Raw genomic sequence first — 27,735 nt, 5'->3', positions numbered from 1 at the left:
TCCTTCATGCTCACCCTGACTTTTCTCTTTTTCATAGGGTCTTTGTTTTGTCTTCTTCGTTTCTATCGGTCTATCTCACTCGCCTCATCCCCACATTCCCTCTTCCTGTCTATCACAGCTCCTTATGTTTCAGGGAGGGATGCAGATGCTGACGATAGCTTTGGTTTTGTCATAAATCAAAGCAGAGTTACTCAATTTTACGCTATTTGTCAGCTATTTGATACATTTCCTCCATTAGAATGATCTAAGTAAGAAAATGTATCAATCATTTTTTGTGAAATAAAGTGAAGCATAATTTTCAAATTCTATTATGCAGTAACAGTAATAGATCAGAATGAAACTGTTATACTAAGATGCTTGTACTAAGAACTGACAGGGAAATCTGTATTGCTGCAGATGCAGCATTAAAGAGACCTCTCCCCTCTTTCCCATTGGCAATTACCAGTCAGATTCAGCCAATCAGAGTTGTGGATATGCTTATTCATATTTCAAAAAGTTCAATCACAACTTGCTTTCTCAACAGCTCTGAAAAAGTAACACTGTTGCCTAAAAAGTACATATACACATTTGTACCGACAACGTTTAAAAATGATAAGTTGTAGTTTTATGGTGAGAGATCATGACTCCAGAAAGTTCCTGCACCAGTCCAAGAAAACCTACAGCACATAAACCCTGTAAAGCCACAATGTTTGATTTTTACATTTCAGTTTTGCACAGATTAAACAAACACGTTACATTGTGCTAATTAGTGACCTTAATAGGTGCTGGTAGGCAGATTAAGTTACCTTCAGACATAGCCTAGCTACCCCCCCCCCATTTCCCGTCTTTATTCTAAGCTAAGTTAACCGCCTACTGGCAGTAGCTTCATATTTACTATTCTGATATGAACTGTTGGCAGGAAAGCATATTTCCTAAAATGTCAAATTTTAAGGTTAGGTAAAGATTGTGGTAGCAGTAAAATACTGAAAAAGTCAACACTGACTTGAAGCACAAGACACAATGTGTTTACCCTGGACTACGATGTCACAGTCCCGCAATTCCCTAACCTCCACCCTACGACTTCAATGCAGTAGCGATTTAATCCTTGGATAAAAGGTTCCCGCTGAACTTGATCCTTAAAACAAAACTAAAACAAACTGGTAATTTTGAGGAGACAGGGCTGGGAAAGGCAGTTAATTAACTGATTATGTGCAAGTTTTAAGTGCTGAGAGATTTGAAAGTCAAAGTATAATCAGGTACTATGTTTCATATTAAATCAAGCTTCAAAATCAAACTTCAAAACCACATTTTGATTTCAATATTTTTGGTTTGGTTCAAGTACTTTCACTTAGCAAGAGAAATCATCTGGAAGGAAATTCTGTCTTCACGCTGTCATGGAAAAAATAAGACCTTGTTGGATTTGACTGTTCAACTAGCAAGGATTGATTTGACTCGACTTCCAAAGTATTAAACAGCTTAAAACTGGGCAGTCTTATCTTCAGCTCAAAGTTGGCCCTCTGAGGATTTACTAAAATATGTCATTGTTGTAACAACCGTCATTTGAATAGGGCTACACTACAATTAACTATATTTTATAGTCCCTGTGAGCTGCCTTGATTGATTTCCTGAATGTCCAGCATTTATATGAAAATCTGCTTTTCAGAGGATTTTTTAAATGGTGAATCACACTGTGTAAAAATCCAGAAACAACTGACATAAGCTGCAAGCAAATCAAAAATACAAAATACGTAACCGGATAAGGCAATAAAAATTCAAGCATATGAACTCTAGCTACACCATTTGATTTGGGTGGGGGTACATTTGGTCAGCTCCACTTAACCAACCACCTTGATTTTTTTTAGCATTTGTAAGGGCAGGTGTGTGTGGATCCAAGTGCAAGAGAGAGAGTCAGGCAAAAGTACAATGTCAAAAATCCAAATCTTTAATCCGAGAGACGTAGCAGAGGTCAAAATACCAGGAGTCAGTTAAACCAGGCAACAAGGCAGATCAGGAACAGGCAGAATCGAGGGTCACAAAAATGTTGGAAAAACAGATCATACACAGGGAATCAAAATCGGGACTAAATGCGAGAGAGCTTGAACACAATGGTAACAAAGACAATCTGGCAACGCATGAGAAATGAGGCGAGGTTTAAATACACAGAAAACAATACACAGGTGAAAGACATTAAGGTGGAGACAGTAATCAACACAGGCGGGAAAAACCAGGAAGTAAAACAAACAGTAACACAACAGAACCAACTTCAAAATAAAACAGGAAATGAATACAGATCCTGACAGCATTACATTATTTTCTTGAGAGAAAGTTACAAATTCACATATATGAGTCCCATTTTTTTAACACATGCTTCAGAGGCATACAGTTTATCCTCTTTGGTCTCCTGGGAGTAGGAAGACAATGACCAATCAGTACCTCAGAACCAGGATTGACAGCTTGAGGGCTGGGCCACGCAGTAATAAACTAGAAGGTCCAGATGACAGTGAGCAATGTGCTGTTGAATACCAAGCATGATTGCATAATTCATACGTATGTATTCCCTAGGCATGTTACTGTCATATATATCCCATGTGTGAAAGAGTGTGCACATACACATATACACACTTTCTCATTTCCCGTCCACTTCACTTTCCACTTCAGATAGTATGATACAGTTTAATGAATAAATCCATATACGATGGGATTTTTATATCCAGGGCTAATCGGAATGAAAAGTGCAATAATGGCAAGGAGATTTTTTGTTGAGCACGACAAGTACCTGTCGCTAAACTTAGGTGCGTAAGTACTTGGACAGTGACACAACTTTCATAAGTTTGCCTCTATACACAACCACAATGGATTTGAAACAATTGAATCAAGTTGTAACTGAAGTGTAAACTTTCAGCTGTAATTCAATATATTTTCCCTCATTTTCTGAGGCTCAAAAGTAATTGGACAGTTGATCAGTTTCATGGCCAGGTGTGGCTTGTTCCTTTGTTATTTCATAACAAATTTAGCAGATAAAAGGTCTGGAGTTGATTCCGAGATTTGTATTTGCATTTGGTAGCTGTTTATGGGAACTTTCAATATGAGGTCCAAATAGGTGTCAATGCAAATGAAGGAGGCCATCGTTAGGCTGAAAAAACAAAACAAACCTATCTGACAGATGGAACTTTAGGAGAGGCCAAATCAACACTTTGGTACATTCTTAAAAAGAAGGAATGCACTGGCGAGCTCAGCTACATCAAAAGGCCTGGAAGACCACGTAAGACAACTAAAGTGGATGATCACAGAATTCTTTCCTTGGTGAAAAAACCCCTTAATAACATCAAGCCAGGTTGAGATCACTTTTGAGGACGCAGGTGTATCATTGTCAAAGTCTACAATCAAGAGATGCCTTCATGAATGTAAACACAGAGGGTTTACTACAAGGTGCAAAGCACTGGTAACACTCAAGAACAGAAAGGCCTAGACCTAGATTAGACTTTATCCGAAACCCTCTAAAAAAGCCTGCCCAGTTCTGGAACAAGATTCTTCGGACAGATGAAACAAAAATTAACTTGTACCAGAACGATGGGAAGAGAAGAGTATGGAGAAGGAACGGCTCATGATCGAAAGCAATAACATCATCTGTCAAACATGGTGGAGGTAGTGTTATGGCATTGGCATGTATGGCTGGTAATGGAACTGGGTCACTGGTCTTAATGTGACTGCTGATAGAAGTATCAGGATGAATTCTGAACTGTATTGGACTGTACTATCTGCTCAGATTCAGCCAAATGCTGCAAAACTGATAAGACGGTGCTTTACAGTACAGATGGATAATAACCCAAAACATAGTGTGAGAGCAACCAGAGAGCTTCTCAAGGCAAATAAATGGAATATTCCTCAATGGCCAAGCCAGTCACCTGACCTCAACCCAATGGGCATGTTTTTCACTTACTGAAGACAAAACTGAGGGCAGGAAGACCCACAGACAAGCATCAACCGAAGGTGGCTGCAGTAAAGGCCTGGCAGAGCACCTCAAGGGAGGAAACTCAGCAATTGGTGATGTCCATGGGTTCCAAACTTCAGGCAGTCATTGACTGCAAAGGATTTTCATCCAAGTATTAAACATAATCCATATATTTATAATTATTTTCATTTGTCCAATTACTTTTGAGCCTCTGAAAGTGAGGGACTATATAAAAAATGGCGGTAATTCTTAAACGCTTAATGTGATATTTTTGTTAAACCCCTTGAACTAAAGTTGAAAGTCCACAGTTCAATCACATCTTGATGACGTCCTTTCAAATCCATTGTGGTGGTGTACAGAGGCAAAATTACGAAAATTGTGTCACTGTCCAAATACTTATACACCTAACTGTATATAAAATGTACCCTGCCATGATGTCTTTTTGTTGACAGGGCAAAACGGGACGAACAACCTCAATTGTAACAGGCAGGTTTGTGTTCACTGCTCTGTAGCCTTCAGACAAATGACAAGCACTTTATTTTCAATGAACAGTAAATGAGCAGGAATTTCCCTTGACAATAGGCCGCCCTTTTGTCCATTAATAGTGAATACTCTGTACGGTGTGATAAGTTTTCAATTTGTTTGGTTGTCAAGTTTGTTTTGCCAGCATCTTTAGTCCAATCATGTGATTTGCCACTTCATGCATTTTCCTTGTAAACTGCATGCTGTGTGGGTTTTGTGTGTCTATGCGTGTATGTGTGTGTGTGTTTACACACACTTTCATGTTAGTGTAATCATCTGTTGGGGGGGGGGGCATAGATCAAGGGGAGCAGGTGTGTGTATGTGTGTGTCTGTGTGTGTGTCTCGTCGCAAGGGGAGCAGGTGTATATGTGCACGCATTTGCAGGCTTGTATGTCTGTGCGCGCGTGTGTGTCGAGGGGAGCAGGTGTGTCTGTGTGGTGCACTCACTCGGCCAGATAATGGGCACATATGGACAGAGCGAGAGAGAGAAAAATGAGACACATGCACACACACATTTTCACACATAAACACACACACACACACACGGACACACAGGGTATGTAGCCTACAAATTTATGCACATGTACACAGCTGATCCAGAAGCACTCCTACTTTTCTTTGGGGCTTGTGAATATACTACAGTATATTCACAAGTGTGTGTGTGTGTGTGTGTGTGTGTGTGTGTGTGTGTGTGTGTGTGTGTGTGTGTGAATGTGAGTGAGTGGATGACACATAAATTGGATAAAAATAGTATTAGGCTTACAACCAGTATTTATAATGACGATGATAATGAGGGTTAAGCAAGATGGGATGTCATACTAGCCCTGAAAAACACTCAAGCAGTGGCAATCACAGTTTTTATGCCACAAAATGAAACAACGAAAAAAATGAAAGAGTTCACCTCCATTATGCCATTTTAAGTTGAATGTTTTAGTCTAAATCAAAGTCTAATAATGGTTGTTAAAGGCAGTGAGGAAGCAAAAGTCTTGTGGATCTGATTGGCGATGGACTAGCTGCTCTTTTCAGGTATATAGATGATTGAGAGCGAGAGAGAGAGAATAATTGTCAGCTATTTGAAAATGACAAAGAGGGAAGTGTTGGGAGAAAGAGTTAGAAGCAGCGAAGCAGGAGAGATAGAGAAAAATGGAGAGATGAGGAGGGGTAGATTGATGGAGGAAAGGAGGAAAGGTGCGTGGCCGAAAATGATCTTGTCCGCTGCTAGAGAGCCAATGAAGGGAGTGACAGCTCTATAGATTAGGTAGAAGAGGGGGAAGAAAGGAGGGAGGGTGACCGTTAATAGGTATGGAGGGATGAGGAGGAGATAGACAAGGGAAGGACAGAGAGGAGGAGATGGAAAGGAGGAGGGGAGGAGAGATGGATGAAGGCTTTGGCAATGATGAGGATGAGGACGAAAGGAAGAGGGGACTAAAGAAGAAGCAGAACTAGTCGGGAGGAGGAGGAAAAGAGGTACAGTAGAAAAGGAGGTCATCTTTCAGCAGAAATGACAGTTCAGCTGGGATGGCAGATGACTGGACTGTATGTGTGTGTGTGTGTGCTGGAAAAAGACCACCGGTTAGACCCAATTATCTGGATCTCAGTAAAGCTGTTTATAAGATTTCTTTTTTTTTTTGGACTGAGAATCAGAGCTGCTTTAAGGTGTGTTCGTGCGTGTGCCTGCATGTGTGTGTCTCCCATTAATTAGTGTCTGATCAGGTGTCATCATCATTTAATTGACTGATAATTGCATCATCACTGTCCACCCAAATAGATCCCTGTTGGAATGAGCGGAGGAGAAGGAAAAGCAGATGGAGGGAGCGAGTGAGAGACGAGACAGACATGAATGGAGAAAAAGAGAAAAAGAGAAGGGCACACAGAGGAGATGACTTGAGAGACTAATTTAGCGTGGGATAATTTGATTGGTCCTGATCTTTGTCTGTTATCTCATTGAGCCAAATAAAGGAGCAGGGCAACGAAAGAGTTTTCAAAGGAGGTTTTTCTTCTTCCACTGTTGCAGTTTTTGCTGCAATATTTTGTACCTGAACTGTGTTCTGTTGGCAAGCAATATTGGACAGATCAGCTTGTAAAATAGCATTTGTGTGTATGTGTGTATGGGTGTTTGTGCGCATGTGTGTGTCTAGCACTGACATTTTACGGCAGAGTGCTTGGAGTTGCAGTGATAGCATCTCTCTTCAGTCTTTATCATTAAAGAGATAACAGGTCCACTGACTTGAGTTTGTATCACAGCTCATTACAGTCTGCAGTTCAGTTCAGACTGAGGTCCGGCTCAGTTTGGTTCATTTCAAGTTCAGTTAGAGTGAATGCTGACTGTCTTTACAGTATCCAAATTGATGTATAAAGTCTCATAAAAAATTTTGCTCCATACCTTTGCTTCATTGATGCATTTTATCCTGTTGTGCCAACATGCGCTAGTATGTGCTCATGTTTAAATGTGTGATTTTTCACAGGGCCGTAGCTTTTACACATTTATTCCATGAAAAACTCTGTTTTAGTTTATTATTTTATACATTACATGCATATAATAATGCCTATGCATATTGCTTACATACTGTGTAGAGTACCACATACTTTAAAGACCATGTACACCCATGCAGGTGTTTTCAGTTCTGGCTGATCAGACCTCTGCTCAGCTTGAAAGTGGGCAGAGCTATGTAGGGTCACATGTACTAATTAGAATGATAAAGGTGTCATTTGTCCCGCCCTAGCATAAATTGTGGAGCACCACTTAATATGCACAATATACATATATATATATGTGCTTTTCCACCATGACATGTTACATTGTCTGCTGTGAAAAAAGGATTATTGCACAATTCAAAAATTGTCAAATAAAAGTAAATGTAATATAAATAAGAAAAAAAAAACATGAGTCATATTAAAACACAAAAATGCCACAAAAAAATTAAATATATAAGGGATACTATGTATATAAAGTTAACCATACTACAAAACTGGGTATGTATAGAGGTGAAAAAGACATTAGAAAGGGAAATAAATGAACCTTTGACTATACTTTTACAATCATTAACTGTAGTGTGATTAGTATAGCCATTTACTGCAGTGCTTTAAGAACTATGATGTATATGTGGTAATACTGTATTGTACTATTAGACCGTCAAATTTAATGTCGTACTAATAACATGGTCAAAGTAGAGCTGCAACCTTAAATGTAGGACTTTAACAGCCACTGATTGACTGAAGAACCGTGGAAACCTTTGTCTGTACTAATACCACGGACTACACTGACAGTAATACCAAGAGGGAATTAGTGTTGAATATATTCACTCGGAAAGTCACATGATGGACAGATAAATTATTGGATTAAGTCATTTCAGTCTCCTCTTCCGGTTTCCTCCTCTTTTCCTTGTCTGTTTTTGTTTCTCCATTCTTTATCCCCTCTGTCTCTCGATCCTCTCACCATCCCTTCCCCTCCTCACAGATCCACCTCCCTCCCTCCCTCCTGCATCCCATCCTCTTCATCCTCTTTCCTTTTCTTCCTCTATCCCTTCATCCTTCACTTCTCCTCCCTCTCCCCTTCAGTCAGAATCATTTCCACGGGCAGCTGTTTTTTCCCCCCAGCAGAATAAAGAGCTTCTAATGAAATTACGGTCACTCGCTTCAGTACACAGTCTATCACACAACACACACACACACACACACACACACACACTCACACACACACAAGCACGACATGACTGTGCATATGCATGTGACAGGACAGACACACAGAGAGATACGCGGTCAGACAGACAGATTAGTGAGCTCAGTATTATTAAAGTTTTACTCTCCTCTAATCCTCACACACTCACTAATGCAGCGCACACATGCACACATACATGCAAACACACACTCTCACTAGGGTACACCCTGTGAGAGGGGCAGGCAGTGTGAGATAAAGTGATCACGCAGCAGTACAATATGCTGAAATTGATTATGTGTGTGTGTTTGTGTAAGTGTATGTTTGAGAGAGATAGTGAGCGAAAGAGAGAGATGATGATGTGCAACAGCAGTCAGGAAGCAGATATTAACTCACACTGGAGTCAACAGTGGAGAGAATGACGAAGATATTTTCCAGTATATAGAATCATCTGGGACAGTAATAGACGCAGAGCACGAATGTGTGTGTGCCTTCACGTTTGTATGTATGATAATAAGTAAAATCTGCGGTCGGCTTCTAGGTTTTCTGCTTTTGAGTTGCAACCTCAAAATCAGCCCTGGAGTTTTGAGAAAATGTGGAAAATGTAGTTCCAGCCAAGTAATGAGATGAAAGATATGCTTCAAATTGAAACCACAGTGGTATTTCCCATAAGGGACAGCTGCATCTGATACCCAGTGACTTCACCACTGGTGAATGTAAAGAACACCTCCTTGGGCGTTACTGCTCCACTCAAAGCACACTGCTCCTAAATATTTGCAGACATATCTTGTGTTGTTGTTTAGGCAGTGCATTTGTTTTAAGAATAACTTTAGGGCATTAAAGTTTTATTTTAGCTGTGATAAGAATAATAAAATTTATTTACATAGCACTCATCCAAACAAATATAACAAGAGGCTTGACATAAAACAGAACAAAACAAATTACAGCGATAAAAACAACAAAAAGCAACATCAATAAAACAGGGCATAACATAAAATTCTAGAATAATGAATGTGTTATCCAATATTAAGAATCAGGCACAAAACTAAAAATAAAGTTACTGAAAGGTCATTTGATGAAAATGAGTTCCTCGGGCAGGTCAAGGTGCCCTGACAGAAAAGGCGCTGCCCCCCCCCTTCCTCTCTTTTACCCGGCCACATGAGCAGCCAGCAGGCCCCTGTCTGGCTCTCCGGGTGGGTAGTGGAGTAACGGGCGTTGCCGTGACATTCCCTCAACGTAATTACTGTTCGCAGCGGCGTGTGATTATTTTTCCCAGTAACTAGTAACGCAAGATATTACAACTTAAATTTGGTAGCTGCGTTACAGTTACAAATTCCTGTAACGTTTGTTTGTCGTCCTGCTGGGGGGGGGGGGGGCGTTTAGATGGACGGGTTCCTGATGGTAAGCTTGGCGCACAGACCGGAGGCGGGTCGTGTCAGCTAACGCTAGCCTAAACTGGCTCATGCAGTGTTAGCCGACTAGCAAGTCGCTGTTTTTTGTTGTATTTCCCTTTTTGCTTCACTTGTGGAGCGGGTCGTGTGTTCCCGGAGCTAAGTCTAGCTGCTGACTGCCAAATACAATGCTAAGTTGGCTGGCTTGTTTTGTATACAAATAATTGTATATATACACATACATTTGGCACTGCTGCTTCACTACATTTCACCAGTGGAGAAGCAAGTCTTCAGATACTTCAATTAAATACAAGTACCGATACAGCAACGTAAATATGATGCATTAAACGTAAAACTCCTGCGTGAAAAATCCTACTTAAGTAAAAGTACAAGTATTAGCAGCAAAATGTAGTTAAAGTATTAAAGTAAAAGTACTGGTTTGGTCCCTCTGGCTGATATATTATTATATCAGAGGGACCAAACCTCTACTGTTGAGTTCCATTCAGCTGCTTTGCTCTAATAACTCAAAATGTCTGCTTTGAACAAGGCCTATGAGCACCTCTACTGTTTAAGTATGAAGTACATTTAGCTAATAATACTCATGCTTATACATTTCAACAGTTTACAGGACTGTTACTCCTAAAGTAAAAGAGTATTTTAAATTGTGATATTTTGTATTTTACTTAAATATAGAGGCCTAATACTTATTGCACCACTGCACTTTTTGTTAAATACAGAAGATGAAATGTGTGTGTGTGTGTGTGTGTGTGTGTGTGTGTGTGTGTGTTGTAGTGGCTTTTGAGTTATTGTAAGGCACACTGATGCAGTGGGTATTTGTAACACAAAGTAAAGTAAGCCTAAAATATTAATGCATCTAATTACTTTTACTGCAGTGTAGTTTGTTCAGTAATGCAAATTTTAAACGAGTAATTAGTGAGGAGTAATTAATTACATTTTAATTGAAAGAGGAGGTCAGAGGTCAGGTGTGCTGTATTGCACGCACATTGTGCGCCACTTAGTTGCCTTTAGTATATCACTTTGGGGACGATACATGTCAGAGTAAGAGCCCCTTCAGGTGAGTATAAACAGACAACGTGAGGAGAGATGCTTCTAGCATGTATGTTTGTGTGATACAGGATCTAATGTTATGTTTCCTCAGGCCATCATGCAGTTTGAGTGCATAGAAACTCATAGCTCTGAAGTGAGAGGAATGGGATTTCAGCGGATATTGTAACTGCCCTATAATCGTACTAAGCATACAGGATAAGTCTATCTCTGCGCCTCCTCTCTCTAACCCCTGCGCATCTCTTTCTCACCTTCTACTCTTTCTCCCTCTTCCTGTTTCCTTATCTCTGTTGTAACAGCTCCGGTTGAGTTCTTAGAGTTTTGTGTTCTTTTTTTTTTCTCTGAAGTAGCTTCGTACTGTATGGGGTTTGTTAACTCAACATTGGGAATTTCCTTTGATCAAATGTGATATCATTCTATTTCATATTGATATGTCGCTCAAAGCACTGATAAAATTACTGTATGCATACAACTGTCACTGCTAAGGAGGAGGTTTCCACTGGGGGCTACCTGTGCTAAAAAATGTATTGACTCAGGGCAATGTAACATTTACACGTCATGTGTATTTTATATTATACATTTACGCTTACAGAGTTTGTAGTGACATACATTACATAAACATGAACACAAGTGATTCTGTCCAACAATTGTGCCTTTCAAGCAAACGTGTCATTAAGAAAACTTCAAGATTTTGGCATTTACTCAAAACCGCAATCTGTTTTGTCGGTTTTGTTGAAACGGCTTCAGTAGCTGGGATTTCTTAGTTTCAGAAATGTACTGCAGTTTTCCCTGAAGCAATGCCGTTGTTCATCATTTCACAGTTTGTAATCCAGTGCAGGGTGAGAGCTTTTGTGGAGTCCTTGTTCAGATGTCAGAGGGAAAGAAGGGCCGAGGGGATATTATAACTGTCTTTAATCTGGCTAAGCATACGGTATGGATAATCCGCTCTCTCTTACTCTTACTCACTTAGTTTTATTTCTACAATGTGTCTGCACAACAACTATGTAATCTCACTGAGATTATTTAATTCTGTCTCTCATTTCTCTCTAACATTCTTCTTTTCTTTTATTCCACTTTGTGCATTTGCTGTCTGCAGTCTTTTCTCAGACCTGAACACACACTGAATATTCCCACACTGAATATATGTGTAGTCGTCTGCCCTGTGTCCCCTGTCATTATAACATACTAGTACTCTACTACTAATTCTCTCTTTTGTCAAATAACTTTTTTTGATATTTATAAACATTTGGCTGCATATATTTTTGCCTTTGGTTTATGTAAAACTGAGAATTTAGTCTAAAAGTCTAAACGTTGCCAAGTAGGGAAATTAAACATTAAATTAAACATGAAATTTGGACAAGATACTGATCACAGCATGTAAAATCTTTTTGTTAGCTTTGTAAAATATTTGAAAATGAAAAACAGGAAGTGTGGGGCAAAGGGAAGAGATATTTTATGTTTCAGATTTCTTTTAAAGCTGTGATTAATTAACAAGGGGTTTTGAAATAAAATGAGCCTTCTTTTATTTATAGCACAGAGAATGTTCACTACACCAGCCAGTAGTTGCTGGTCAGAATGATTGGTGTTGTTTGTGTTGACACAAAGCAAATGGACAGCATAACCTACACAATATGCTGAGGAACTCAATAGCATACAGTTAACTCTGTTGTACTTGCTTGACAGATGGGGGTGTAGTAGTCATGCGTCTATTCTACAGGGAGATTCTTCAGTCTCTGAAAAATATACAGGGCTCACTAACATGTGTCAACAATTCAAACACTGTTGAAGGCTCCAAAGTCAACCACTACCAGACTGTAGAAAATTGAAACACTGTTGCAACTTCAAGCAACCATGTGTGATGTATTAAATCAACAAGTGATAAAGGAAGTTATTTAAGAGCTAACTGTTAACTTGTGTGGTTTGCTAACCTTTTTCTCCTTTTTCTCCCCATCTCTCCACTCCAGGCTCCGACTATTCTCCTCCTCCCCCCCTGCCTCGGCCTCCTCCCCCCGGCCTGACAAACGAGCACAGTGGCAGTGGGAGCCATGGTGAACATGGTGGAGGAGGGGGTGGGGTCAACCACGGGGTGGGCGTGGTGGGCCTGGCTCCGGAGCACATCCCCACACCGGGGGCGGCCCTGAGCTGGCAGGCGGCCATCGACGCTGCACGGCAGGCAAAGATGATGGGCAATGCCGCATCGGGTGGAGGGGCGGGGCTTGGGTTGGGAGGGGGCGGGCCCATCTCCACGGCCAGCTCCACGCAAAGGAAGAGGCAACACTATAGCTCTAAGCCCAAGAAACAGACAACGACGACAGCCACAAGGCCGCCACGGGCCCTACTCTGTCTCACACTCAAGAACCCCATCCGCAGGGCCTGCATCAGCATCGTAGAGTGGAAGTATCCTTTAACTAACCTTGAATGGAGGTTTGGTTTTATACTGTTTGCAAGAAGGAATAACATGCAACATGTCTCACTTTCAAGACAGTGTCATGTTTTCAAAGGTTGACAGATGACATTCTTAATTAACTCACTTTTGTCAGATAGCCTGATGGAGACCTGTACAGAATCTGTCCCCTTAAGCTCCTAGTTTTCTGAGTTACTTGTTTTGCCCTGGGTTGTCTTCATATAGATTTGACAAGATCAGACATCCAAATCAGGCAAGAGGAGGTCAGTTCTTTTTAAAATAAATGTACCTTTGATGCAACTACGAATGATCACTCAATCTAGGAGGAATAAAAGAAAATGCAAAAGTACCTTAGATGGAGTAAATAGAGGAAAAAATCATCAGAGATACGTAAATGTTATAATCTTAAATGTTGCAATTTTATTATAATGTTAAAAGCATATCCCTTACTGTCAAAATCTGACCTGATGATCCATTTGAAGCTAAATGTTTTGCTTTCAATATGAAGACCAATTACAGGTCTGCCATTTTTTCATTTACAGACGGCAGTACAATATTATTCTAACTGAAAAATGATTTTGACTTGCTGTAAAAGAATAAATCTATTAGATAAAAAAGAACCTAAACCAGAGATATATACACATTTTTCTGCTTTTTTTCTGCAGCTCTTTTTATGCAGTATTACAGTATATACTCTAATACTGCATGTGTGCGAAACATTACATCCCTCAAATGTGGAATTTAGAACTATGAACTAAGAAAAAAGGATAAATCTATATCAGCTGTGATGAGAATTGATGGATGGATAGTGGATGGACAGATGGAGGTGAAAAAACCATGGCAAGATGAAAGGAGTGTCTCGGATGGAGGATATAAACAGATTGAGAATGCATCAAACTTCTTCTGGTGTTTAATATCTCTCTTTGCTTTCTTCTCTTCCTTTTTCTCTTTCTTTTTTAATCAGTCTCTCCGATGTGTCTCACTCAGTGTGATTCACTGCTCTCCACTCACTTGTTTTAATCCTTTGTCCCCTTCCCCTCTCTGTCCTTCTCCCCCTCTCTTTTTCTCCACTCTCTCTTTCATATGACATTCATTTTTTTCTGTTTTCTCGCAGGAGGATAAAACAAATTGTGTAATTTTCATCCCTCCTTCACACCTCTCCGCAGCATATCTCTGTCCCCTAGCCCTTTCTAACTGAATTCATCCTCTCTCCCCCAGGTCCATCCAGGCCTCTATCACTCCTTCGCTCCCTCCATCCTCCACCTTAGAGTCTTTCCCACCATTTATTATCTGTCTCTCCCTCCCTCTGTCCGTCCAAATCCCTTTATTCCTGCTGTTGCTCCACCCGCCCTTCCTTTCTACCCTTTCTCTCTTCTGGAGTTTTTTTTTTTCCTTTTGTAAGCTGCCGAACATAATGAGTTGGTTTTCCCACAGGGTGACATAGAGGGAGAAAGGGGGAGAGACAGAAATGGTCAGTGTCACAGTCAAAGTGATCTATAATAGGAGAGGGTCCACATGAGCTCAGCAAGAGCACAGTCACATATTGTCCTGAGAGGGAGAGAAGAAGAGGAAGAGGAGGGGTTGGGGAAATGAGAAGGGCAGGGATGTGGGCAGGACATGGATGTCGACAGGAGAGATGATGAAGCAAAGTAGCTAAAGAGGGAGGGAGGGAGTGAGCGAGGGATTGAGGGGAGGATGGGGAAGGTAAACAAAAAAATGACAGCAGGGGGAGGGCAAGTAATGAGTAAGGGAGGGGAGGAGGGGGGAGGTTGAGAGGATAAGGAGATCATGAAGGAGGAGAGGAGAGAAGCAGAAGGCAGAGAAGATGAGTTAGAAGAAGCGCATGTGCTTTTGTTTGTGTTTTGGATTGCATTGGGGAATTATCAAATTATATAAGCTCCGGGACTAGTTTTCGACGCCACAATAATGTCAATTATCAACGTGTGTTAATCAATTTTTTTCATGCCTAAAAGTCACTTCTAATTTTGCCTTTATGCCATTACATTCCATGCCACATTTTTAACTATTAACAAGATACACTGAAAAGATTTTTCTAAAAGATGTCCACTCTTAGTTTCTGCAGCTACCGTATTTTCACAGCAGTGGAAATAATCTATGAAAAGCAAGTTTTTTTTATTATTCAGAGTTAAATGATGGCATTATTCTTTGTGATATTCTAATGAACCTGTATATTTATCAAAGAAGTGCTAAATGACTGGTCCTATTCAGTTCTGCATATGTTTTGATGGTTTTGCTTAGTTTAACGTGAAAATCCCGATCATACCCATATGACTTAATCCATATCATATCAATCAAACAATAGACATGCTTTCTTAAAAACAACTCCAAATTTCCCATGGGAACAGCCCCTGGCTTTTAAGTGTGCATAATCTCCCTCTGTACTGTAACACAGTGGATAAAGACAGTCTTTCTGTTGGTCACATCGTGTATTCCTCCTCAAACTGCACTCCAGCTGTGCTAATGCTAAAAAGAAAACAAAATTGAAGGAAAAAGCATGCACAAACCCTCAGAGTCATTGGAACAATCTCATTCAATGACTGATGAGCGTTCACATTATTACCCACAGTACCCTGCATCATTGATTTAAATAGCTCTGAAGGGTGGGATGAGAGAGAGAGAGAGAGACAGAGTGACACAGAGAGAAAGGTGAGGAAATGAGATGAGTGTGGGGAAGAAGAGGGACTTCAAAGAGGGCTCCTAGGAAAAATGAGAAACTAGAAAAAGAGAAAAATGTGAACAGGATAGAGTCTAAGCCTCAAAATAATTCAAATCATGGTAGGAGCAGAACAATAGCAAGTTACAGTAAATTTTATCCTTCACTAGCTTAAAAAATCCACATCAAACTGTCAGTCAGTCCACCTGCTTGTCTACCTAACCGTTATACTTTGGGATGTCCTTCATAACTGCAGTGTGGACCTGTCTAAATGCAGCATGTGTTTGAACATTAGTCTGTGGATGACTTTGTATACCATATGCATTTTTTCTGTGTGTGTGTGTGTGTGTGTGTGTGTGTGTGTGTGTGTGTGTGTGTGTCCTGTATTCTGTAAGTACCTCTGTCTCCAGAGATAACAGATCCGAAATCTTCCTCTCTTCCTCCTCTGTTACCATGACAACAGTTACTGCTCTCAACAGGTCGATGGGGCCTGTCTGAGCTCACACATACACATAAAACACACACTTAGATTAGAGAACACACATACTTATACAGAGATGATAACAGACTGAAACATACACACACACACACACAGACAAAGCCACTCTCACATGCTGTGTAATTATAGCATTCAAGCATTACCTACACACTGGCAAGGTCAGCGTGAGAGACAAGGAGAGAGCAGGGCAGGTGTACATCTAACTACCATTTTCTCTATATGAAATCACACTAAGTGGTACTTTTTTAAAACGGTGTCTCAGAGTGCATTCACAAACACACACACATACACACATTCTGATTCCTGGTTAACAGCTTATATACTGAATTGCATCAGGTGACGTGAAAGGTTTCACTGTTTCAAAGCATTTTCAACTCAGTCTTGAAAAGGGATAAATATTCGCAGCATAACTCAGGAGAGTGTTGGGCTTCCTCTCCCAGATATTATCAGTATATCCCAGGTTTCTTATTTGCCTTGTCCAGATAAGAGATTATCTGTTACTGTGAGCTGCATGAGCCAACTGCTGAATGCAGAGACTTACAGAAAACAGTATCCCGTGTGTATGTAGATGAAGTTCCAGTGTGACAATTTGTTATAAGCATATAGTTAGCTTGTTAAAATGCTGAATGTTATGTTATGTTAAATTCCAAAATGCCTCAGACAGTAGTAGCTGAATACTGCACCATGAGAGCTGTGGAGCGTGCTGAGTTAACTATACTATAATTTTATTTTATTTATTGCTGTTTTTTATAACTGTCAGTACGTCCCCCCAATTAACTTAAGGCAAAATCTTTATAACAAGTATTTCTTTGCTCCTTTGCTGTTAAAGATGGATATTTGCTATTGTTATGCTCATTCGTGTACATTATCAGTAGATTTGGTATTTGGTTTACCTCTTCGTTCAGACCTCCAAATTTTCCTCTAAGTGTTGTTTTGCTCTCAACAGCACAGCAGAGAGTAGATTTATTATCATGTTGATGGAAGCAGACCTCAAGGGTTTCTTAAATTATGGGTCAGGAACCCAGAATGAGTCACAGGCCTGTTTTTCTGTGGGTGCCTGCATGTCTGGAGTGTGTTTTAATGAGCCCATAGCACAAGGGTGAGTGATTAACTTTGATGCATTTTGGTCCCAGGCTGAATGAGCTGAGTGGTCTTGTGGCCAATGATGTTGAGGGATCAGACCTTAATCTAAACATGAAAAAAGTATTAGCCCCACTGTAAAAAGCTTAACAATCATATTCTCCCTCTCGCTCTTCCCCTGTCTTCAGGGCTATTTAACAGTAGTTAAAGCGCTAAAATGGATAGCAGGTCTGTTTCTAGCAGGGCCACACACAGCAAGATTGCTAGTGTGATTATAGGTAGTACAAGATTGTTGAAGTCGTTAAGTTCACTTCTGATTTAAACTAAAATTTGGTTATTTAGTTATCAAGACAGTTCAGTCACTCTTCAGCCATTCAAACCAGTGGTGTAGCTTCCTGCTATTTTCCAACAGTGATAAGTTTTAGAAGTTTTAGTATATGCAGATCCAGTGTCCACTGCACGTTTTTATAGTGTAGCAACAAGTTCATGATCCCTCATTGGCGTTCCACCTGCGAAAAACTGCAACTTGTGTTGGATAGAAAGTCCAGATTTAGCCATCACACCACGAAAGCCAGCATTCGCGGTGTGATGCAATGTGTTGAACACGAAGGTCAGCTAAAAATGTACATGAGTTTCCTTATGGTTTGTCTCCTGGATTTGAGGTTCTGACAGCATAACTCATCATTACGTTGCTGTTTATGTTATACTGCAGGGCCTAAAGTCTAGACTAATTTGACAGGCAGCCAAGGAAGGGAAGGAATTGAAGTAAGGACTAAAGGAAGGAAGGAAAGAGAGCAAATAGAGGGAGAGCAAAAGGAGGTGGAAGGAGGTGACAGCAGTGGCAGTTTTGATGATGAAAACCAGACCTCCTCTATCTCTCCTTCACATTCACTCACTCCCTTTCTCACTCTCTCACTCTCCATTCTCTCTCACTTTGTATCTCTCCCCCTCTCTCTCTGAGGCCAAAAATAATGAGGTCACTCCCCTCTCAACGACCGTTCCAAATAAAAAACCCTCTGTGTCTCTCCTCTCTCTCATTCCATCTCGCTCTCACTCTTTCTCTGTCCACATCCCGTCTTCCACGCGACAGGCCTGCTCCTCGCTGCACCCATATTAGGGCATGCACTGTCTCTCTATAATCCTCCCCCTTGCACACACAAAGAGGTTCCTAAGTGATCCAATATGTCTTATTGTTAACGAAAAGGCAAACTCAACAGCTTTGATCTCTTTCATTGTATAAACTGGTTGTGCACTCTGCTACGTTTGTTTACATACCCCTGCTTATGTAAGGATGTATTAGCTTGTTTAAAAATACCTCTTTGTTAAAATAACATGCCTGATACAAAAACTTTTTTCTCTTCACTAAGGCCAGAACTCAGAGTCTGTATTATTTTGTGCTGTGTACCATAGGTTTTCATGGATCATTGAAAATCTACCTAAACCTGACATGTAGAGATTCATATTTTGATCAAAAGGGGGCCTGAAGCCAGTTAGACCTCTTCCAAAGTAGACCTGGGGAGTAAGTAGAATCGATCCAAGATGCGGTTTGCCAGGACAGACTCCCAGAGAGAGAGAACACCAATTAACAAACAGCCATGGTCAAAAAGAGTAGCAGTTCACAATCTCCACCTTGCCTCAAAACTCTCCCGCAATGATGATGATGATCATTATGCACCACATAATCAGAGCTAAAGTCCAGTTAGATCCACTCTGGTATTAGATAAAGTACTTTGTTACACAAACTCAAGACCAGCAGCAACAGAATGGGACCAAATTAGACTGAATATTATTTGATCCATCCTCAGTCAAACATCAGTTAAGAGGAACGAGGCAGACCTGGGCTCTCTACTCTGTAAATGTCTCTACACTTACCCTGTTCCAGTATGTATATTCCTTAATCCTCTTCTAAGACCATTCGAGATCATCATCCTGATGACCATTTTTGCCAACTGTGTGGCCTTAGCTGTCTACATCCCCTTCCCTGAGGATGACTCAAATGCCACCAACTCCAACCTGGTGAGTAATCTACAATATTTTAACCGCTTTACAGTTGAATACCCTTGCTTGTTCTTTGGTCCAGTAGTTGCTGGTTTAAGGAACTGCTTGGCTCATTGGCTATTTTTTTTTTCCAGTCATGGGAGACAGGGTTTCTTTGTTTCCTTTGTAGATGTATTATCTTGACTCACATGTTATTAGGTGTGCGGGTGATTACTAAACATTTCATCAGTAGATTTTTCTGGTAATTAGCATTTCTGAGCAGCATGTCATTTGCACATTTCCAGCTGATTCCACTTTGTGTGTGATTTGCTGCCATGTGCTGTATCTAACAGGCAGGAGTAGGAGATGCTGTATGACGTTGTGACTGGTTCATGAAGGTGAAAGACAAGAAGGGTGGAGTGAAAAGAGTGAAAGGCGAAGACAATGGAAGTATGCCTTTCTTTGAATAATACCTTCTTTGAAAATCATTTGCTCTTATCATTGATTGCTTGGATACAACACAGTCGGTGATTGTGGCGTTCCACTTTAGACCCTGAAGAAAATGGAGGGTTTCAGTGTTTTTGATTGAGGACTCTTGAGTTGTATCAAATAGAGCCATGTGAGGGTCTTTGATCCAAGGTAGAGCGTCATTCTCTTGTGGGCACAATAATCTTTTTGGTTAAGGAGAAAATAACTTTTATGATTTAGAAATTGTGGGCTCTTTTGATGGACTGACTGGACTTGTTTTGATTGGGTGAAGATGTTGATACTGTGGTTGCCAAAATCTCATTTAGTATAATATACTAAACGTACTATAATTTAATATGTCAAAGTAAAACAAAAACATCTTAAAAAACAAAGAAATCAGTTTTGTTACCTCAGTTTTTCTGACAGCTTCTTGCCAAACTTTTTTTTATCTAATTACCTAAACCTTGCCACTCATCAGGGTGTCAGTGTGTGTAAATCAGTGTGTTGCTCTGTGTTTATATAAATCAATGTGATTACATATATCTGTACAATTTGTGTGTGTGTGTGTGTGTGTGTGTGTGTGTGTGTGTGTGTGTGTGTGTGTGTGTGTGTGTGTGTGTGTGTGTGTGTGTGTGTGTGTGTGTGTGTGTGTGTGTGGGCTTGCAGATGTATGCCAGTGTATTAGTGTGAGGAGGACACTAATCCCTCTGAGGCCACGTAACATCTTTCTTTATTCCTTTCTAAGAATGATTTACTAATTCTTGAGAGCTCACGCTGTACGGTGGTTTTCGTCTTGCTTGTTGTGTGTGTATATGGACTCTTCCATGTGCCCTTTCACATGTCAGCATGTCCATTTGTGGTCTAATTGCTGATATAGTAAATTGCATTAGTATTAGGGAGAGCTTTACAGTCACGTAATCTGAAAAAAAATAATAATGCACAGAGAGTGAGTGTAATCTTTTTTGACCTTCTCTATCCACAAAGTTACTTTGGGCTTACTGTACATCTGTGAGTGGAGAAATAACATTTGTTTTCATTTGCTTGACTGTGAATCTACTTCTCCTTTAATGATACAGTGTCAGAGCAGGTACGTACGGATATCAGTCAGTGGAAGAGTAAATAGGACTGAGGGAGGACAGCTGTTTAAATCTTCTCAATGTGTGTCCATCACCGGCTCTCTCTCCCTCTTTTTATCTCTCTCAGAATTCTGTAGGAGAAATACATACAGCAATTACATTACTTTATACTGGTACTAGTACATATCTCATGTAATATATTGTAAATAAGGTAAATCATTGCATTTAAAAAAATAATGCTTAGTGTGTAATTTATTTATTTTTTCACTGGACAGTCTAGACTGGATAGCAATAATTCTTGCTGTCTCTCAGTGTCTGTCAACACCACAAGGAGAATTTTAATGTGACTCTTTGCTGTTTTGAAACAGTATACAGCATGAAGAATTTGCATGCAGACACACACACACACACACACACACACACACACACACACACACACACACACACATACACATGTAATGTTTAGCCCCCTAATGGAACCTATTTTCAGGTCTTCTATTCTGGCAGGTTTATTTTGGACCCTACTGGTGACTCTCCCTAGTTAATGAAAAGATACAAGACACACATGCATGCACACACAAACCTACTCACTACCACCACAGCTGTGGTCAATTAGTTTTATAACCTTCTGACAGGCAGGAAGCAGGGTGCAGATCCACCAGAGGCTTAAATATACGGTTGACAATGTAACTCTGCGTGTGAGAGTTTATTTGTATAATTTTTGTATAGAGTATGTGTGTGAAATGAACAAGTATACAGGTGAAAACAAATAATAAGTGTAGTATTATTATAGAATAGTAATATAGTAATAGTAATAGTAGTAATAGTAGTATTTGTGGGGAAGGAAGGGGAAATGCTGCCCAACAGTCAGACTGATACTGAGGCATCAGCCTGAGTCTGAGCTGGTTTACATCAGACACAGTGTTTGCCAAATGTGTGATCCCAAAAAAAAAACATGTTATGCTCCTGCATTATTAATCACAACGTGAAAAAAAGGCATGCATGCATTGTAAGATTAAATATTGCCAGAGTACCATGTAGGCCAAAAATATGAAATTAAAGATAGCTCAAGATAATTTATTAATTGATAAATGCTATATGTTTTATACATTCACTGGAGCAGTTCTTAACTGGATTACACCCCATTCCAAACGTTCATTTTCAACTTGAAGTACTTTTGCAGCCCCATAATATGTCCCATGTCATTGTAAATATTTGAAGTTCCTGATTAATGTACACATACATTATATGTCTCAAAACTAATACATTATTAACTGCTTTGTTATGTACCGAACATAAGTCAGAATGAAAACATCACATTTAAAAGCAGTGCCTATATTTGACATTACCAGAATTGCATCTTAACTGTCTTTACATTATGTTTGCAATATGCATTCACTTTGACAATTGACCTTAATCGGTTCTTTTGTTGTGTTTGTAAAGCAGTAATTAAACCCAAGACTGCCAGAATCCATATTACTTCCCATTGGTAAATTTGCAAGAGTGTCTATTGTGATTCTCATTTTATTCATAATTTGTTCATTTAGATGATGGGTTTATCCAAAGCTGTATACAGTGACTGTTTAGCTTAAGGACACTCTAACAGACCAAATGAGTCTTCATGCACATTTGGGAAGAATGAGCTTGTGACCTTATTGTCTTACCAGTATGAACCCTGCCAATTGTCTGAACATTTCCCTTACACTTAATATAAGTTATTTCTTACGGTATCATCATTGCATTCCAGTGCTACAAACTGTGAGGTAACCCTCTCATAAAATATAATGTGCATTTCCCTGCATCGAAGCTCTTTTAATTCAGCTCACCCTGAACACTGTCAACCTCCCCCCTTGTTGAGTATTGTTGTCATTTGTTTTCTTTTTGTAATTTGGGGTGACACATTTTGCTTGGCCCCCTTGTGGTTTTGTTTTGCTCACCCACGCAGTTTTTATTTCTTCCCATTTTGCTGGTTTTGATCTTTTAAAAACAAGCTACAGGCTTGTACAAAGTTTTATCTTTTCATTAAGTTCTTCTCATGAACATCTGCGTCATGACTGTTGTTCAGTATATCGATGATGCTCTTTAGATTTACCCCTGACCCTATGTGTGATTGACCCTGAGTTTTAGAATCAATATGGCACCCCCTCATCTTTCTTATGTAATACCAGAGATCTGTTGTACTGCTTCTAGTACAAGATTTCTATTTCCGTCTGCATCCCATAATGTGCTGCTCAGTCTCCTTGACGACATGCCCAATAATAGCAGCGGGAGAGGTTGTCATGGATATGGAAACCGTAGTGATGCTCCTCATCTGTCCTTGATTACAGAAGAAAGGGTAGGAACCAACGTGTGAAAAAGAATCTTCTCTCGGGGAGGAAATATATGCTGGACTCTTTCTTGTTCAGTTTCCAGAGCGACATTTTAAGATAAAAATGTTTAAACTAGATTAATTTTCTCTAACTACAATGTGAAGCTTGAGTGAAAAACTTCTCTTAATTCCCTTTGGCTGTTCTATCCTCATCTTTTTTCCCACTTTTCTACTGTTTCTGTTTCTCTCTCTCCCCTTCCCCATTTTTTCTTCTTAATCACTTTCTCCTTCTTGCCTTCACTTATTTCCTCCATCTTAATCAGACTGATATGGATACTTTCAGATTGACAGAATAATGTTGTCATAACCAAGCAATTAGCCGATCAATACACCTGATTAGACACTGATTGCTGGAGAGGCATGAACACACACACCCTTACAGACAAACACACACACTGTAGACACCAGATATCCCAAGCAATAATGAAGGTTAATAGGATTCATAGTGACTGAGGTCTGAGATAATGTCAATGTGATACTGTGTGTGCGTGTGTTTGTGTGTGTGCGTATGTGTGTGTGTGTGTGTGTGCGTATGTCTGTGTGTGTGTGTGTGTGTGTGTGTGAGCGCGCGCAAATTCAGGTCTGACTGGTTTATTTGATTTCTGTATTGTGCATACTGTACATTTGTAGTGTCAACCATGTTTGCACGTCATTCATGAATGCATGTTTACCTGAGCTCATGGTTTTTCACAGTCACTGATTTGTGTGTGATGAGGTGTGTGTCTGTGTGTGTGTGTGTATCAGCGGTAGGTGACAGGGTGTTCAGTGTTAGATGAATTAGCTGCTGGTGCTGCTGTACGCGTTTCACATGAGCACTTTTAAGTCAATGAATCACCTCTTAGAGTATGATGGAGCTCATCACAGCACACACACACCAACTCACTCTCTGTGCATTATTGTTATGTTTCTTCTTTTTTTATACACAGAACTGCATTGGTCTTTAGTTCAAATGTTTAAAACAACCTGTGGTGGTGTTGCCTGACAGGTGTCCTCTGGTGTCTGTGTGAATTTGACTATATACTACCACAAAACCTATTAGTGAGGAGGTCATGTTGGAGAGATGGGGGTACAAAGCATGTGATTTTGACATAGGCGACTGCAGTTAGCGTATTGTCACTTACCAACAGTCTACTGTGGTTTCTTTTAACCGTGCAGGCGATGTTTTTCCTAACCTTAACCAACTACCTTAGTTGCCAAACCATAACTAGGCAGATTATATTTAACTGTTTTCCAATTGATGTTTATTGACTTGGAAATTTTCTCTATCCCCTGACTTGTGCTTATCACCTTTTCGTGAAGTTACTTTGAGTGTTCCTTTGTTTTCTTGTTGTACGTTTGGGCATAATACTGACTCACCAAAAGCAGAACCTTTCAGATACAGGTGTATTTATACTACAGTCAACACACAGGTGATTTCCATTTAGCTAATTGTGAGTAGGTGTGGCCTGTTAAAAGGGGTGAATACTCCTGTTGATCATTCTCATGAAAGCCACATTAAATCTGCATTGATTCAGTGTTGTAAAACAATAAAACAATACCTTTTTATAGGCACTGTATTTTGTTTGTAAGGTCGATTTAAGATTATTGCCCAAAGACAAACTTGTTTGTTTGTTCTTTTGTTTGTTTGTTCACATTTTACCTCAGAACTGGCCTCTGTGTTTCACTTTGGACCCGATATGTTGAATTTCATTAAATTGATGAAATAACCTGAGTTTAGTGTCTTACAAAGATTCCATTACCCATATATTGCTCCAAATATTGTCAGGTGTCTGGTTTTGAGTCTCCACATGTCCTCCTGCCGCTTTTTCCTCTACCCGTCTTTCCTGCTGTAGAGGATCAAGTTAACATGCTGTTCCTTTGGGTGCTACTCAGCTGGTTGCTAGGAGTGTCTATTTATAGATGGAGAAGAACGATCAGCATCTATCTGTACGTTCACTTATCTAAACAATGTTGGTCTGTATTTTTACACAACCATTATGTGGTGATGGTTGTGTGTGTGTGTGTGTGTGTGTGTGTGTGTGTGCGCGCACACACCTCTGAATAGATACCGTGGCATGCAGGATAAGGATGTAAATGTGTGTGTATGGTTGTGTGTCTGGTGGTGTATGTGGGTGTGTGAATAGCTACAGTGGAATTCGATGCATTTATTAGGATATCAAATTTACCAGTACCAGTAAGTGTGTGTGCACATACGCATTGTGTATATAAACAGACAGAGATTAATTTGATTCAGTACAGTATTTTATAAGGTCGTTTACACATCAGTAGGCCCTTCTACACAGATGGGAAACTTAAAATCTCTTGCAGGTTTTCTTCAGTGCAACAAGTTCCAATTATGCTGTAGCCTGGGGAGTCATTATTTGGAAATTATAAATGCTGTTCCCCTTTTCAGCTCCCAGAGGAAACAAGGAATACCCCAGTTAGCATTTGTGCCAGAGACATGGGTGCTTTCCAACTCCAGAGTTAGCTGTTGTTTTTCTGCTCTATTGTACTGATTCCTTAGTGTTGCAGAGCTGTAGTGTAACTGAAAATGAACCAATCTACATGGCAAGTTGTCTTTTAGAAGTTAATAGTTTCTCTGTACAAATACATCTCTCTCAATATGTATTCTTCCTCTTTTCTCTTTTTAATTTTTTTCTGTTGAAGTGAATTTTATTAAAGTTTTTGAAATGTCACAAAAAATAAAATTGGAATCAGGAGTGTTACCATCAGCAGGATTTAATTGAATAGAAAAAGCCTTGGATTGATTTGTATCAGGCAGGCTGTTATTGTTCTTTTGTGCTGGCCATATTTATGCTTTTATCCACTGGTGAAAACAAAAAAATGCAACTGCCAGTATTGTAATACATGGTCTAATAGCAATGTACTCACATGGAGGAGATAATCGATTGTGGATGGTATGTTACAGGAAACTTAAAGCCACTTTTGAATCACTGTACCATTACGTTACATTTTGCAGTTTCCCTCCACCAGTTTAAACTTGACGCATTATATGCATAAAAATACTTGTATTGAAACTAAAGCTTTTAGTTACTCACTATATTTTTCTCTCAGTTTTTAAAAGAACTTCATTGGGATCTATATTAAACAGTAACTATATGATTAAAGCGTAACATACTGTTAACTGCTTTGGTGATATTATTGTATAATTGTTTTGAATTGAATATATATAATAAGCAAGACTTTGTGTATTTCTCGCTGCCTCTGTCTGTCCCTCCCTTCCTCTCTCTCTGAGTCTTTTTCTTCTTTTCCTTGCTCTTCTCCTCCACCTCTAATAAAAGTGAAAGATAAAGACTCTAAATGATGGCAGCTGTGGCACCACATTCATTACAATGCCATTTCCTCTTCCCTCTCTCCTCCTCCCCTGCTTTTTAATAGTCCCATTTTGGTGATAAAGATAGGGAGATTTCCACACAAACCTCCTGACCTCCCACTCTTTATTTTCTTTTCCTTCCTCTTTCTTCACATTCATTTTTCCATCTTTAAAGAGAAGAAAAGAGTAGCCATTAATGTACTTATGTTTTTGTGTGACTTCCTTCAAATGTATATGTGTCTGCCAGTCCAAACCAAGATATCAGTATTTTTAGGTTGTTGTGAAAATGCTGTTCCTGGCATGTATCCCATGATTCCTGAACATATCCCTGGAAATTGTCCCATCATATGCCCCCTGTTTACTGCAAACCTGCATACCAGACCCATGTGATTTTGATTTTTAAATCAAGTTTTACTTTATCTGTAATGTGTGTGTGTGTGTGTGTGTGTGTGTGTGTGTGTGTGTGTGTGTGTGTGTGTGTGTGTGTGTGTGTGTGTGTGTGTGTGTGTTTGTGTGTGCGCATTTCTTTGTGGGAGGAAATACTGTATGAAGGATGTGATGCTGCATTTGTATTTACCATAAGAGTGACTTGGCAAACAAGTCATTTTGAATCAGGTCAGATGAGCCTTATGAAACTAAAATAAAGTTTCCTTAATGCTGACGTCGAGGCAAGAGTTATTAACATTACATAGCTGTCTGAAAGAGGCTAGTAATGGCGGGCTGAATTTTTGATCATTTGTATGATGTGCCAGATGTGCCAGTGGTAAAGGCGAGCGACGGTGGGGGAGAGACAGAAGAGAAAGAGATAGAATAGGATATTTTTACTGAGCTAAAAGTGTCCACCTCTGCCTCACTTTGGCCCATATTACAGCTCCCAAAGAGCACAGAGAGAGAGAGTAATGTCTCTGTCCATCACTGAAACTCAAAGTTCGCAGTGCAATCATACCACAGGGAGCGGCGTCAGTGTTAATGTCTCCATTTCAATCAGAAACATTCTCATCATAGTTCGCTTTTATGGTAAGTATTGTTGACTTAAAGCTTATTGGCCCCATTCAAGGCAGCTTTTCTGCCCATTTGGAAGCTAACTCTTAATAGTAACTCTGCATATGGCAACATAGAAATGGCTAACTAATAGCCTATGAGTCAGCATTAAGTCAAATAATGAATGGGTGAACACTGGGTTAATGAGTGGTCCGTTTTCAGATTGCTGTGCAGAGGTTAGTGCCAAATTAAAAATTAAATTTTGAGTTTTAATTTAGTAAACCCCATGGGGAAATTTGCATTCAACCCACCGACACTATTTAGAAGAAGT

At 39.8% G+C, this 27,735-nt stretch overlaps 1 protein-coding gene across 6 annotated transcripts in view; it reads left to right on the top strand.

The window, feature by feature from the left end:
• Positions 1-27,735, top strand: part of cacna1c (calcium channel, voltage-dependent, L type, alpha 1C subunit) — a 197,515-nt gene that overhangs the window by 50,635 nt on the left and 119,145 nt on the right. For all 6 annotated transcript variants that reach the window (XM_040147465.1, XM_040147458.1, XM_040147441.1 and 3 more), the window contains exons 2-3: positions 12,529-12,961; positions 19,132-19,237. In XM_040147465.1, the coding sequence (XP_040003399.1) occupies positions 12,529-12,961; positions 19,132-19,237 (539 nt within the window). The remainder of the gene's footprint in view (positions 1-12,528; positions 12,962-19,131; positions 19,238-27,735) is intronic.

The sequence above is a fragment of the Xiphias gladius genome, chromosome 2 (assembly GCF_016859285.1).
Source record: "Xiphias gladius isolate SHS-SW01 ecotype Sanya breed wild chromosome 2, ASM1685928v1, whole genome shotgun sequence".
Classification (NCBI taxonomy): Eukaryota; Metazoa; Chordata; class Actinopteri; order Istiophoriformes; family Xiphiidae; genus Xiphias; species Xiphias gladius.
Note: the sequence above shows the minus strand (reverse complement) of the source record. Positions and strands in the feature narration are given on the sequence as shown.